General features: G+C 45.7%; 1 protein-coding gene across 2 annotated transcripts in view; it reads left to right on the top strand.

Annotated features, from left to right (window-relative positions):
* dennd6aa (DENN/MADD domain containing 6Aa) overlaps window positions 1-14,722 on the top strand; it is an 85,222-nt gene that overhangs the window by 61,295 nt on the left and 9,205 nt on the right. For both annotated transcript variants that reach the window (XM_065004702.1, XM_065004704.1), the window contains one exon: window positions 3,768-3,857. In XM_065004702.1, coding sequence (XP_064860774.1) covers window positions 3,768-3,857 — 90 coding nt within the window. The remainder of the gene's footprint in view (window positions 1-3,767; window positions 3,858-14,722) is intronic.

A 14,722-nucleotide genomic window follows, 5' to 3' on the forward strand; every position in this document is an offset into this window, starting at 1 on the left:
AGAAAGTAATGGGGGACTAGGGGAACTACAGAAAGTAATGGGGGAACTAGGGAACTACAGAAAGTAATGGGGGGGACTAGGGAACTACAGAAAGTAATGGGGGGGAACTAGGGAACTACAGAAAGTAATGGGGGACTAGGGAACTACAGAAAGTAATGGGGGGACTACAGAAAGTAATGGGGGGGGGACTAGGGAACTACAGAAAGTAATGGGGGGGAATAGGGAACTACAGAAAGTAATGGGGGGGACTAGGGGACTACAGAAAGTAATGGGGGGAATAGGGAACTACAGAAAGTAATGGGGGAATAGGGAACTACAGAAAGTAATGGGGGGGATAGGGAACTACAGAAAGTAATGGGGGGGGACTAGGGAACTACAGAAAGTAATGGGGGGGACTAGGGAACTACAGAAAGTAATGGGGGGACTAAGGGGACTAGGGAACTACAGGAAGTAATGGGGGGGACTAGGGAACTACAGAAAGTAATGGGGGGGACTAGGGAACTACAGAAAGTAATGGGGGGACTAGGGAACTACAGAAAGTAATGGGGGGGACTAGGGAACTACAGAAAGTAATGGGGGGGAACTAGGGAACTACAGAAAGTAATGGGGGGAACTAGGGAACTACAGAAAGTAATGGGGGGAACTAGGGAACTACAGAAAGTAATGGGGGAACTAGGGAACTACAGAAAGTAATGGGGGACTAGGTAATGGGGGACTAGGAACTACAGAAAGTAATGGGGGAACTAGGGAACTACAGAAAGTAATGGGGGAACTAGGGAACTACAGAAAGTAATGGGGGGAACTAGGGAACTACAGAAAGTAATGGGGGGGGGAACTAGGGAACTACAGAAAGTAATGGGGGGGGGGAACTAGGGAACTACAGAAAGTAATGGGGGAACTAGGGAACTACAGAAAGTAATGGGGGGGACTAGGGAACTACAGAAAGTAATGGGGGGGACTAGGGAACTACAGAAAGTAATGGGGGACTAGGGAACTACAGAAAGTAATGGGGGGACTAGGGAACTACAGAAAGTAATGGGGGGGACTAGGGAACTACAGAAAGTAATGGGGGGACTAGGAACTACAGAAAGTAATGGGGGGGAAACTAGGGAACTACAGAAAGTAATGGGGGGACTAGGAACTACAGAAAGTAATGGGGGGAACTAGGGAACTACAGAAAGTAATGGGGGAACTAGGGAACTACAGAAAGTAATGGGGGAGAACTAGGGAACTACAGAAAGTAATGGGGGGAACTAGGGAACTACAGAAAGTAATGGGGGGGAACTAGGGAACTACAGAAAGTAATGGGGGGGACTAGGGAACTACAGAAAGTAATGGGGGAACTAGGGAACTACAGAAAGTAATGGGGGAACTAGGGAACTACAGAAAGTAATGGGGGGGACTAGGGAACTACAGAAAGTAATGGGGGGACTAGGGAACTACAGAAAGTAATGGGGGGACTAGGGAACTACAGAAAGTAATGGGGGTACTAGGGAACTACAGAAAGTAATGGGGGGACTAGGGAACTACAGAAAGTAATGGGGGGGACTAGGGAACTACAGAAAGTAATGGGGAGGGAACTACAGAAGGTAATGGAGGGGAACTATAGAAGGTAATGTGGGAACTACAGAAGGTAATGGAACTACAGAAGATAATGGGGGAACTAGGGAACTGCAGAAGGTAATGGGGGAACTAGGGAACTTCAGAAGGTAATGGGGGAACTAAGGAACTACAGAAGGTAATGGGGGAACTAGGGAACTGCAGAAGGTAATGGGAGAACTAGGGAACTGCAGAAGGTAATGGGGGAACTAGGGAACTACAGAAGGTAATGGGGGAACTAGGGACCTACAGAAGGTAATGCGGGGGAACTGCAGAAGGTAATGGGGGGACTAGGGAACTACAGAAAGTAATGGGGGGACTAGGGAACTACAGAAAGTAATGGGGGGACTACAGAAAGTAATGGGGGGGGAACTAGGGAACTACAGAAAGTATTGGGGGGACTAGGGAACTACAGAAAGTAATGGGGGGACTACGGAACTACAGAAAGTAATGGGGGACTACAGAAAGTAATGGGGGGAACTAGGGAACTACAGAAAGTAATGGGGGGGACCTAGGGAACTACAGAAAGTAATGGGGGAACTAGGGAACTACAGAAAGTAATGGGGGGAATAGGGAACTACAGAAAGTAATGGGGGTAATAGGGAACTACAGAAAGTAATGGGGGGGAATAGGGAACTACAGAAAGTAATGGGGGAATAGGGAACTACAGAAAGTAATGGGGGGTAATAGGGAACTACAGAAAGTAATGGGGGAATAGGGAACTACAGAAAGTAATGGGGGGGACTAGGGAACTACAGAAAGTAATGGGGGGGAACTAGGGAACTACAGAAGGTAATGGGGGGACTAGGGAACTACAGAAGGTAATGGGGGACTAGGGAACTACAGAAGGTAATGGGGGACTAGGGAACTACAGAAGGTGGGGGGGAATAGGGAACTGCAGAAAGTAATGGGGGAACTACAGAAGGTAATGGGGAACTACCACATAACTACAGAACACTAATGGGGGAACTAGGGAACTACAGAAGGTAATGGGAGGGAACTACAGAAAGTAATGGGGGGAACTAGGGAACTACAGAAAGTAATGGGGGAATAGGGAACTACAGAAAGTAATGGGGGGGACTAGGGAACTACAGAAAGTAATGGGGGAATAGGGAACTTCAGAAAGTAATGGGGGGGGACTACCACAACTACAGAAAGTAATGGGGGGGACTAGGGAACTACAGAAAGTAATGGGGGGGGAATAGGGAACTACAGAAAGTAATGGGGGGGAATAGGGAACTACAGAAAGTAATGGGGGGTAATAGGGAACTACAGAAAGTAATGGGGGGAATAGGGAACTACAGAAAGTAATGGGGGGAATAGGGAACTACAGAAAGTAATGGGGGGGACTAGGGAACTACAGAAGGTAATGGGGGGACTAGGGAACTACAGAAGGTAATGGGGGGGACTAGGGAACTACAGAAGGTGGGGGAATAGGGAACTGCAGAAAGTAATGGGGGGGAACTAAGGAACTACAGAAGGTAATGGGGGAACTAGGGAACTGCAGAAGGTAATGGGGGAACTAGGGAACTACAGAAGGTAATGGGGAGGGAACTACAGAAGGTAATGGAGGGGAACTACAGAAGGTAATGTGGGAACTACAGAAGGTAATGGGGGAACTACAGAAGATAATGGGGGAACTAGGGAACTGCAGAAGGTAATGGGGGAACTAGGGAACTTCAGAAGGTAATGGGGGAACTATTCCAACTACAGAAGGTAATGGGGGGAACTGGGAACTGCAGAAGGTAATGGGAGAACTAGGGAACTGCAGAAGGTAATGGGAGAACTAGGGAACTACATAAGGTAATGGGGGAACTGGGACCTACAGAAGGTAATGCGGGGAACTGCAGAAGGTAATGGGGAACTAGGGAACTGCAGAAGGTAATGGGGAACTAGGGAACTGCAGAAGGTAATGGGGGGGAACTAGGGAACTGCAGAAGGTAATGGGGGAACTAGGGAACTGCAGAAGGTAAGCGGGGGAACTGCAGAAGGTAATGGGGAACTAGGGAACTGCAGAAGGTAATGGGGAAACTAGGGAACTGCAGAAGGTAATGGGGGAACTAGGGAACTACAGAAGGTAATGGGGGTGTGTATTGGCAATAGCTAGCCATATGGGACTGACTATGCCTGCTGTGTAAACTGATGTTCGTATTGTGTCCTCCCCTCAGGGTGTCCAACAGAAACGTCCCTCGGCGGCACAGAATGCCATCCTACGACGGTACTTCCTGGAGCTGACGCAGAGCTTCATCATTCCACTGGTGAGAACCTGGGAACCTTAACCTGGGAACCTTACAACCGTAGAACCTTAGAACCTGGGAACCTTAGAATTTTAATAACATTACAATACATTCAGATTTCACTCAGGCCCCTATTCCACCACTACCACATATCTACAACACACTGTGTGTCCTCAGGCCCCTACTCCACCACTACCACATATCTACAACACACTGTGTGTCCTCAGGCCCCTATTCCACCACTACCACATATCTACAACACACTGTGTGTCCTCAGGCCCCTATTCCACCACTACCACATATCTACAACACACTGTGTGTCCTCAGGCCCCTATTCCACCACTACCACATATCTACAACACACTGTGTGTCCTCAGGCCCCTATTCCACCACTACCACATATCTACAACACACTGTGTGTCCTCAGGCCCCTACTCCACCACATATCTACAACACACTGTGTGTCCTCAGGCCCCTATTCCACCACTACCACATATCTACAACACACTGTGTGTCCTCAGGCCCCTATTCCACCACTACCACATATCTACAACACACTGTGTGTCCTCAGGCCCCTATTCCACCACTACCACATATCTACAACACACTGTGTGTCCTCAGGCCCCTATTCCACCACTACCACATATCTACAACACACTGTGTGTCCTCAGGCCCCTATTCCACCACTACCACATATCTACAACACACTGTGTGTCCTCAGGCCCCTACTCCAGCCACATATCTACAACACACTGTGTGTCCTCAGGCCCCTATTCCAGCACTACCACATATCTCCAACACACTGTGTGTCCTCAGGCCCCTATTCCACCACTACCCATATCTGACAACACACTGTGTGTCCTCAGGCCCCTATTCCACCACTACCACATATCTACAACACACTGTGTGTCCTCAGGCATGTCTTGTGGAGTATGCACCACTGTCAGATGTCTGTTAGTAGTTTAAACAGACCTCTGGTGGCATGTCTTGTGGGGTATGAATGGGTGTCAGAGCTGTGTGCTACTAGTTTAAACAGACCTCTGGTGGCATGTCTTGTGGGGTATGGATGGGTGTCTGAGCTGTGTGCTAGTAGTTTAAACAGACCTCTGGTGGCATGTCTTGTGGGGTATGGATGGGTGTCTGAGCTGTGTGCTAGTAGTTTAAACAGACCTCTGGTGGCATGTCTTGTGGGGTATGACTGGGTGTCTGAGCTGTGTGCCAGTAGTTTAAACAGACCTCTGGTGGCATGTCTTGTGGGGTATGACTGGGTGTCAGAGCTGTGTGTTAGTAGTTTAAACAGACCTCTGGTGGCATGTCTTGTGGGGTATGACTGGGTGTCAGAGCTGTGTGTTAGTAGTTTAAACAAACCTCTGGTGGCATGTCTTGTGGGGTATGACTGGGTGTCAGAGCTGTGTGTTAGTAGTTTAAACAGACCTCTGGTGGCATGTCTTGTGGGGTATGACTGGGTGTCAGAGCTGTGTGCCAGTAGTTTAAACAGACCTCTGGTGGCATGTCTTGTGGGGTATGACTGGGTGTCAGAGCTGTGTGTTAGTAGTTTAAACAAACCTCTGGTGGCATGTCTTGTGGGGGATGGGTGTCTGAGCTGACTCTGGTGGCATGTCTTGTCTGGGTGTCAGAGCTGTGTGTTAGTAGTTTAAACAGACCTCTGGTGGCATGTCTTGTGGGGTATGACTGGGTGTCAGAGCTGTGTGTTAGTAGTTTAAACAGACCTCTGGTGGCATGTCTTGTGGGGTATGGATGGGTGTCAGAGCTGTGTGTTAGTAGTTTAAACAGACCTCTGGTGGCATGTCTTGTGGGGTATGACTGGGTGTCAGAGCTGTGTGTTAGTAGTTTAAACAGACCTCTGGTGGCATGTCTTGTGGGGTATGACTGGGTGTCAGAGCTGTGTGTTAGTAGTTTAAACAGACCTCTGGTGGCATGTCTTGTGGGGTATGACTGGGTGTCAGAGCTGTGTGCCAGTAGTTTAAACAGACCTCTGGTGGCATGTCTTGTGGGGTATGACTGGGTGTCAGAGCTGTGTGCCAGTAGTTCAAACAGACCTCTGGTGGCATGTCTTGTGGGGTATGACTGGGTGTCAGAGCTGTGTGCCAGTAGTTTAAACAGACCTCTGGTGGCATGTCTTGTGGGGTATGACTGGGTGTCAGAGCTGTGTGCCAGCAGTTCAAACAGACCTCTGGTGGCATGTCTTGTGGGGTATGACTGGGTGTCAGAGCTGTGTGCCAGTAGTTTAAACAGACCTCTGGTGGCATGTCTTGTGGGGTATGACTGGGTGTCAGAGCTGTGTGCCAGTAGTTTAAACAGACCTCTGGTGGCATGTCTTGTGGGGTATGACTGGGTGTCAGAGCTGTGTGCCAGTAGTTTAAACAGACCTCTGGTGGCATGTCTTGTGGGGTATGACTGGGTGTCAGAGCTGTGTGCCAGTAGTTCAAACAGACCTCTGGTGGCATGTCTTGTGGGGTATGACTGGGTGTCAGAGCTGTGTGCCAGTAGTTTAAACAGACCTCTGGTGGCATGTCTTGTGGGGTATGACTGGGTGTCTGAGCTGTGTGTTAGCAGTTCAAACAGACCTCTGGTGGCATGTCTTGTGGGGTATGACTGGGTGTCAGAGCTGTGTGCCAGTAGTTTAAACAGACCTCTGGTGGCATGTCTTGTGGGGTATGACTGGGTGTCAGAGCTGTGTGCCAGCAGTTCAAACAGACCTCTGGTGGCATGTCTTGTGGGGTATGGATGGGTGTCAGAGCTGTGTGCCAGCAGTTCAAACAGACCTCTGGTGGCATGTCTTGTGGGGTATGACTGGGTGTCAGAGCTGTGTGCCAGTAGTTTAAACAGACCTCTGGTGGCATGTCTTGTGGGGTATGACTGGGTGTCTGAGCTGTGTGCCAGCAGTTCAAACAGACCTCTGGTGGCATGTCTTGTGGGGTATGACTGGGTTCAAACAGACCTCTGTCAGAGCTGTGTGCCAGTAGTTTAAACAGACCTCTGGTGGCATGTCTTGTGGGGTATGACTGGGTGTCAGAGCTGTGTGCCAGTAGTTTAAACAGACCTCTGGTGGCATGTCTTGTGGGGTATGACTGGGTGTCAGAGCTGTGTGCCAGTAGTTCAAACAGACCTCTGGTGGCATGTCTTGTGGGGTATGACTGGGTGTCAGAGCTGTGTGCCAGTAGTTTAAACAGACCTCTGGTGGCATGTCTTGTGGGGTATGATGGGTGTCAGAGCTGTGTGTTCAAACAGACCTCTGGTGGCTGGGTGTCAGAGCTGTGTGTTAGTAGTTTAAACAGACCTCTGGTGGCATGTCTTGTGGGGTATGACTGGGTGTCAGAGCTGTGTGCCAGTAGTTCAAACAGACCTCTGGTGGCATGTCTTGTGGGGTATGACTGGGTGTCAGAGCTGTGTGCCAGCAGTTCAAACAGACCTCTGGTGGCATGTCTTGTGGGGTATGACTGGGTGTCAGAGCTGTGTGCCAGCAGTTCAAACAGACCTCTGGTGGCATGTCTTGTGGGGTATGACTGGGTGTCAGAGCTGTGTGTTAGCAGTTTAAACAAACAGACCTCTGGTGGCATGTCTTGTGTCTTGGGGGTATGACTGGGTGTCAGAGCTGTGTGTTAGTAGTTTAAACAGACCTCTGGTGGCATGTCTTGTGGGGTATGACTGGGTGTCTGAGCTGTGTGTTAGTAGTTCAAACAGACCTCTGGTGGCATGTCTTGTGGGGTATGACTGGGTGTCAGAGCTGTGTGTTAGTAGTTTAAACAGACCTCTGGTGGCATGTCTTGTGGGGTATGACTGGGTGTCAGAGCTGTGTGCCAGCAGTTCAAACAGACCTCTGGTGGCATGTCTTGTGGGGTATGACTGGGTGTCTGAGCTGTGTGTTAGCAGTTCAAACTGACAACTCGGTGCATTAAACATGTCAATACCTCTCATAAATACACGTAGTGATGAAGTCAATCTCTCCTCCACTTTGAGCCATGGGAGATTGACATGCATATTATTAATGTTAGCTCTCTTTGTACATCCAAGGACTAGCCGTGCTGCCCTGTTCTGAGCCTTGGTCCCTTTTTGTGGTACCTGACAACACGACTGAACAGTAGTCCAGGTGTGATAAAACTAGGACCTGTAGGACCTGCCTTGTTGATAGTGCTGTTAAGAAGGCAGAGCAGCGCTTTATTATGGACAGACTTCTCCCCATTTTAGCTACTGTTGTATCAATATGTTTTGACCATGACAGTTTATAATCCAGGGTTACTTTAGTCACCTTGCTCAATTTCCACATTATTTATTACCAGATATAATTAAGGTTTAGTGAATGATTTGTCCCAAATACAATGCTTTTACTTTTATAAATATTTAGGAATAACTTATTCCTTGCCACCCACTCTGAAACTAAATGCAGCTCTTTAAGTGTTGCAGTAATTTCAGTCGCTGTAGTAGCTGAGGTGTATAGTGTTGAGTCATCAGCATACATAGACACACTGGCTTTACTCAAAGCCAGTGGCATGTCGTTAGTAAAGATTTTTAAAAGTAAGGGGCCTAGACAGCTGCCCTGGGGAATTCCTGTTTCTACCTGGATTATGTTGGAGAGGCTTCCATTAAAGAACACCCCCTGTGTTCTGTTAGACAGGTAACTCTTTATCCACATTATAGCAGGGGGTTTAAAGCCATAACACCCTCTGTGTTCTGTTAGACAGGTAACTCTTTATCCACAATATAGCCGGGGGTGTAAAGCCACAACACATACGTTCTTCCAGCAACAGAATATGATCGATAATGTCAAAAGCCGCACCGAAGTCTTAACAAGAGAATTTTTTTCATCAATTTCTCTCAGCCAAATCAAGTTATTTGTCACATGCGCTGAATACAACACGTGTAGACCTTACAGTTAAATGCCCTTAACCTCTTGCTTCTACTCGGGACGCTTGCGTCCCAACTAGAGCTCTGGAAATGCAAATGCGCTACGCTAAATGCTAATAGTATTAGTTAAAACTCAAAAGTTCATTAAAATACACATGCAGGGTATCGAATTAAAGCTACACTCGTTGTGAATCCAGGCAACAAGTCAGATTTTTAAAATGCTTTTCGGCAAAAGCATGAGAAGCTATTATCTGATAGCATGCAACACCCCAAAAGACCCACAGGGGACGTAAACAAAATAATTAGCATTTCGGCGTTACACAAACCGCACAATAAAATAGAAAACATTCATTACCTTTCACCATCTTCATTGTTGGCACTCCTAGATGTCCCATAAACACTATTTGGGTCTTTATTTCGATTAAATCGGTCCATATAAAGCCTAGATATCGTTATATGTAGACTGTGTGATAAACGAAAAAAAACATTGTTTCAAAACGTAACGTCATTTTTTAAAATTCAAAAAGTCGACGATAAACTTTCACAAAACACTTCGAAATACGTTTGTAATGCAACTTTAGGTATTAGTAAACGTTAATAAGCAATCAAATTAATCAGGAGGCGATGTAAAGATCATTAGCTGTCCGTCTGGAAAAATGTCCGGCTAGAAACTCAACGAAAATATCCGGTCCTAGACCCGAGGAGATACGGTGCCCTGCATGTGTTTGACCAAGAAAAAACTCGAAGGGAAATGACAAGACTCTAGACACCGTGTGGAAGCTGTAGGTACTGCAACCTCAGTCAATTAATTGTGGTTCACCTTTATCAATGGGTTCAAGTAGCGCATGGATATATTTTCCCATTTTCAGTGATCAGTTTTTCCTGTGCTTTTCGATGTAAATGCCGTTCTGGTAAAGCCACAGCAGTGATTTAACCAGTTTTATAAACGTCTGAGTGTTTTCTATCCACACAGACTAAGCAAATGCATATACTATATTCCTGGCATGAGTAGCAGGGCGCTGAAATGTTGCGCGATTTTTAACAGAATGTTCAAAAAAGTAAAGGGTCGACTTAAGAGGTTAACCAACAATGCAGTTTTAAGAAAATAAATAAAGTATGAGATAAGAACTACAGAAGGGAAGCGGGGGAACTACAGAAAGTAATGGGGGGGAACAACAAATAATTAAAGAGCGTCAATGACACGGTGCTCTATGCAGGGGTACCGGTGTCGAGGGAATTGAGGTAATATGTACATGTAGGTAGAGTTATTAAAGTGACTATGCATAGATGATAACAACAGAGAGTAGCAGCAGTGAAGAAGAGGGGGGGGGGGGCAATGCAAATACTCTGGGTAGCCATTTGATTATCTGTTCAGGAGTCTCATCAGTAATTTGTTTAAGTGCAGTGCTTATTGAATGTCCTTCCCTATCAGTGTGCTGAAAGTCTGTCAAAATGTTTACTGTAAAATAGCATTGTATCTGGTCAAACACCTTTTTCGCCCCTAAAAATTTACTAAAGGTTGGTAACGGGCTGATTGGTCGGCTATTTGTAAAGGGGACATTACTATTCTTAGGTAGTGGAATGACTTTACCTTCCCTCCAGTTCTGAGGGCACATACTTTCTACTAGGATGAAATTGAAGATGTGGCAAATAGGAGATGTAATATTGTCCACTATTATCCTCAGTAATTTTCCATCCAAGTTGTCAGACCCCGGGGGCTTGTCATTGTTGATAGACAACAATACTTTTTTCACTTCTTCCACACTGACTTTACGGAATTCAAAATTACAATGCTTGTCTTTCATAATCTGGTCAGATATACTTGGACATGTAGTGTAAGCATTTGTTGCTGGCATGTCATCTCCATGTTTGCTAATATTGCCAACTACTTTAATTATTTTTTAATTGGCAAGATCAGTGGGTTTTGTGATGAATGAGCCATCTGATTCAATGAATGAGGGAACTGAGTTTGTCTTTTTTAGTCCAACATTTCATTGAAGGTGCTACAAAGATTTTTACTATCATTCTTTGTCATTTATCTTCGTTTCTTCTTAGTTAGTTAGTTTATTTATTTTATTCAGTATTTGCAGTACGTTTGCCAATAGGTTGGGTTGCCAGACTTATTTGCATTTCTTTTGCCTCATCCTTCTCAACCATACCATGTTTAAATTCCTCATCAATCCCACGGGGATTTAACTGGTTTTACAGTCATTTTCTTAATGGGTTCATGTTTATTAGTAACTGGAATAAGACATTTCATTAATGTGTCCAGTGCAGCGTCTGGTTGCTCCTCATTACACATCACAGACCAGCAGCGTCTGGTTGCTCCTCATTACACACCACAGACCAGCAGCGTCTGGTTGCTCCTCATTACACACCACGGACCAGCAGCGTCTGGTTGCTCCTCATTACACACCACAGACCAGCAGCGTCTGGTTGCTCCTCATTACACACCACGGAACAACAACTATTCTTTACATCAACAACATAGGAATCTCTCCAAAACCTATTGTACGACCTCTTACCCTCTGTTTGCTCCTCATTACACACCACGGACCAACAAATATTCCCTACATCAACAACATATGAATCACTACAAAACGTATTGTATGACCTCTTATACACTATATTAGGCCCAGCCTTTGGAACTGTGGTTTTCCTAGATATGGCTACTATATTGTGATCACTACGTCCTATGGATCTGGATACTACTTTAGAGCACATTTCTGCAGCATTAGTAAAGATGTGATCAATACATGTTGATGATTTCATTCCTGTTCTGTTTGTAACTACCCTGGTAGGTTGACTGATAACCTGAACCAGGATGCAGGCACTGGTTACAGATTCAAGCTTTTCCTTGAGTGGGCAGCTTGATGAAAGCCAGTCAATATTTAAATCACCCAGAAAATATACTTCTCTGATATCACATGCATTTCACACATATTATCCAGATACTGACTGTTAACACTTGGTGGTCTATAGCAGCTTCCCACCAGAATGGGCTTTAGGTGAGGCAGATGAACCTGTAGCCATATTACTACAACAGTATTTAACATTATCCAGATACTGACTGGTCTATAGCAGCTTCCCACCAGAATGGTCTTTAGGTGAGGCAGATGAACCTGTAGCCATATTACTACAACAGTATTTAACATTATCCAGATCCTGACTGGTCTATAGCAGCTTCCCACCAGAATGGGCTTTAGGTGAGGCAGATGAACCTGTAGCCATATTACTACAACAGTATTTAACATGAGATCCTCTCTAAGCTTTACAGGAATGTGGTTCTGAATATTAACAGCAGCACCTCCACCATTGGCATTTCTGTCTTTTCGGTAGATGTTACAACCTTGTATTGCTACCACTGTATCAATGTGCGTGGGCACCGGTTAGTCGGGCTATTTGAGGTAATATGTACATGAATGTATAGCTAAAGTGACTATGCATAGATGATCAACAGAGAGTGGCAGCAGTGTAAAAGAGGGAGTGGTGGGACACAATGCAAACAAACCGGGTAGTCATTTGATTACCTGTTCAGGATTCTTATGGCTTGGGGGTAAAAGCTGTTGAGAAGCGTTATGCTCCTAGACGTGGTGCTCTGGTACCGCTTGCCAAGCGGTAGCAGAGAACAGTATGACTGGGGTCTTTGACCATTTTTAGGGCCTTCCTCTGACACAGCCTGGTAAAGATGTACTGGGCCGTACGCACTACCCTCTGTAGTGCCTTGCGGTCGGAGGCAGAGCAGTTGCCATACCAGGCAGTGATGCAACCAGTCAAGATGCTCTCTGTTGCAGCTGTAGAAACTTTTGAGGATCTGAGGACCCATGACAAATCTTTTTAGTTTCCTGAGGGTTGAATAGGTTTTGTTGTGCCCTCTTCATGACTGTCTTGGTGTGCTTGGACCATGTTAGTTTGTTGGTGATGTGGACACCAAGGAACTTGAAGCTCTCAACCTGCTCCACTGCAGCCGTGTTGATGAGAATGGGGGGGCGTGTTCGGTCCTCCATTTCCTGTAGTCCACAATCAACTCCTTCTGTTTTGATCACGTTGAGGGAGAGTTTGTTATTCTGGCATCCACCCAGCCAGGTCTCTGACCTCTTCCCTATAGACTGTCTCATTGTTGTCGGTGATCAGGCCTGCCACTGTTGTCATCAGCAAACTTAATGATGGTGTTGGAAACGTGCATGGCCAGGCAGTACAGGAGGGGCCAGGGAGTACTTGAGTGCCACGGGTTACTAGCAAACTTGATTTCACGAACCTCGTCTCTTAATATTAAGCTACATATGTTAACGCGGGCTTATTTTGAGCACTTTTCTTCTGGGATACTTACTTGATTTACTTTGCTTTACTGGGAGGCTTAGCAGAAGTAGACATGGTCATGTTATTGATGTTATTGCAGGGTGAGCTGCACACAGTGGACTTCCTCCTAGGGCACACCCCCTCAGTGGACTTCCTCCTAGGGCACACCCCCTCAGTGGACTTCCTCCTAGGGCACACCCCCTCAGTGGACTTCCTCCTAGGGCACACCCCCTCAGTGGACTTCCTCCTAGGGCACACCCCCTCAGTGGACTTCCTCCTAGGGCACACCGCCTCAGTGCTATCAGTTTAACTCTGGTTCATAGGCTCATGATTACTGCATATAATAGCTGTGGGATCAGAGGCATTCAGAGCAGTTAGAGGGACATAAATTAGATTACTTACATTGTCTACCAACGCCCCTGGTATAAACTGAGCTGGGCTTGGGTCATTGTCTTAACGCAGCTTCGTAATGCTGTGAAATTATTTGGGCGGATCCCATCCTCCTTATAAAACGTGTTTTTGTTTCCTAAAGGTGTTGACATTGTCGTCAAAAGTTACACCCATTGAGCTGCAGTAATCACATAGACAGTTGTGTAGAGAAAGAATCCTGCTAAAGTGTTCAGTGCCACGATTCAGAGAGGGCATTGGGCCAGATAGGATGGGTCTTTTACTAGTGTCAATTCAGCTCTTTAAAAGAGCTGCCCTTCATAATGTCATTAAAACCCACATGGACTAGGATAGAATCAATGTCCTGGTGTAGTACATTCAGGAACAGCTTAGTAATGTCATTAAAACCCACATGGACTAGGATAGAATCAATGTCCTGGCGTAGTACATTCAGGAACAGCTTAGTAATGTCATTAAAACTCACATGGACTAGGATAGAATCAATGTCCTGGCGTAGTACATTCAGGAACAGCTTAGTAATGTCATTAAAACTCACATGGACTAGGATAGAATCAATGTCCTGGCGTAGTACATTCAGGAACAGCTTAGTAATGTCATTAAAACTCACATGGACTAGGATAGAATCAATGTCCTGGCGTAGTACATTCAGGAACAGCTTAGTAATGTCATTAAAACTCACATGGACTAGGATAGAATCAATGTCCTGGCGTAGTACATTCAGGAACAGCTTAGTAATGTCATTAAAACTCACATGGACTAGGATAGAATCAATGTCCTGGCGTAGTACATTCAGGAACAGCTTAGTAATGTCATTAAAACTCACATGGACTAGGATAGAATCAATGTCCTGGCGTAGTACATTCAGGAACAGCTTAGTAATGTCATTAAAACTCACATGGACTAGGATAGAATCAATGTCCTGGCGTAGTACATTCAGGAACAGCTTAGTAATGTCATTAAAACTCACATGGACTAGGATAGAATCAATGTCCTGGCGTAGTACATTCAGGAACAGCTTAGTAATGTCATTAAAACTCACATGGACTAGGATAGAATCAATGTCCTGGCGTAGTACATTCAGGAACAGCTTAGTAATGTCATTAAAACTCACATGGACTAGGATAGAATCAATGTCCTGGCGTAGTACATTCAGGAACAGCTTAGTAATGTCATTAAAACTCACATGGACTAGGATAGAATCAATGTCCTGGCGTAGTACATTCAGGAACAGCTTAGTAATGTCATTAAAACTCACATGGACTAGGATAGAATCAATGTCCTGGCGTAGTACATTCAGGAACAGCTTAGTAATG

Source organism: Oncorhynchus nerka, linkage group LG2, assembly GCF_034236695.1.
Source record: "Oncorhynchus nerka isolate Pitt River linkage group LG2, Oner_Uvic_2.0, whole genome shotgun sequence".
NCBI lineage: Eukaryota > Metazoa > Chordata > Actinopteri > Salmoniformes > Salmonidae > Oncorhynchus > Oncorhynchus nerka.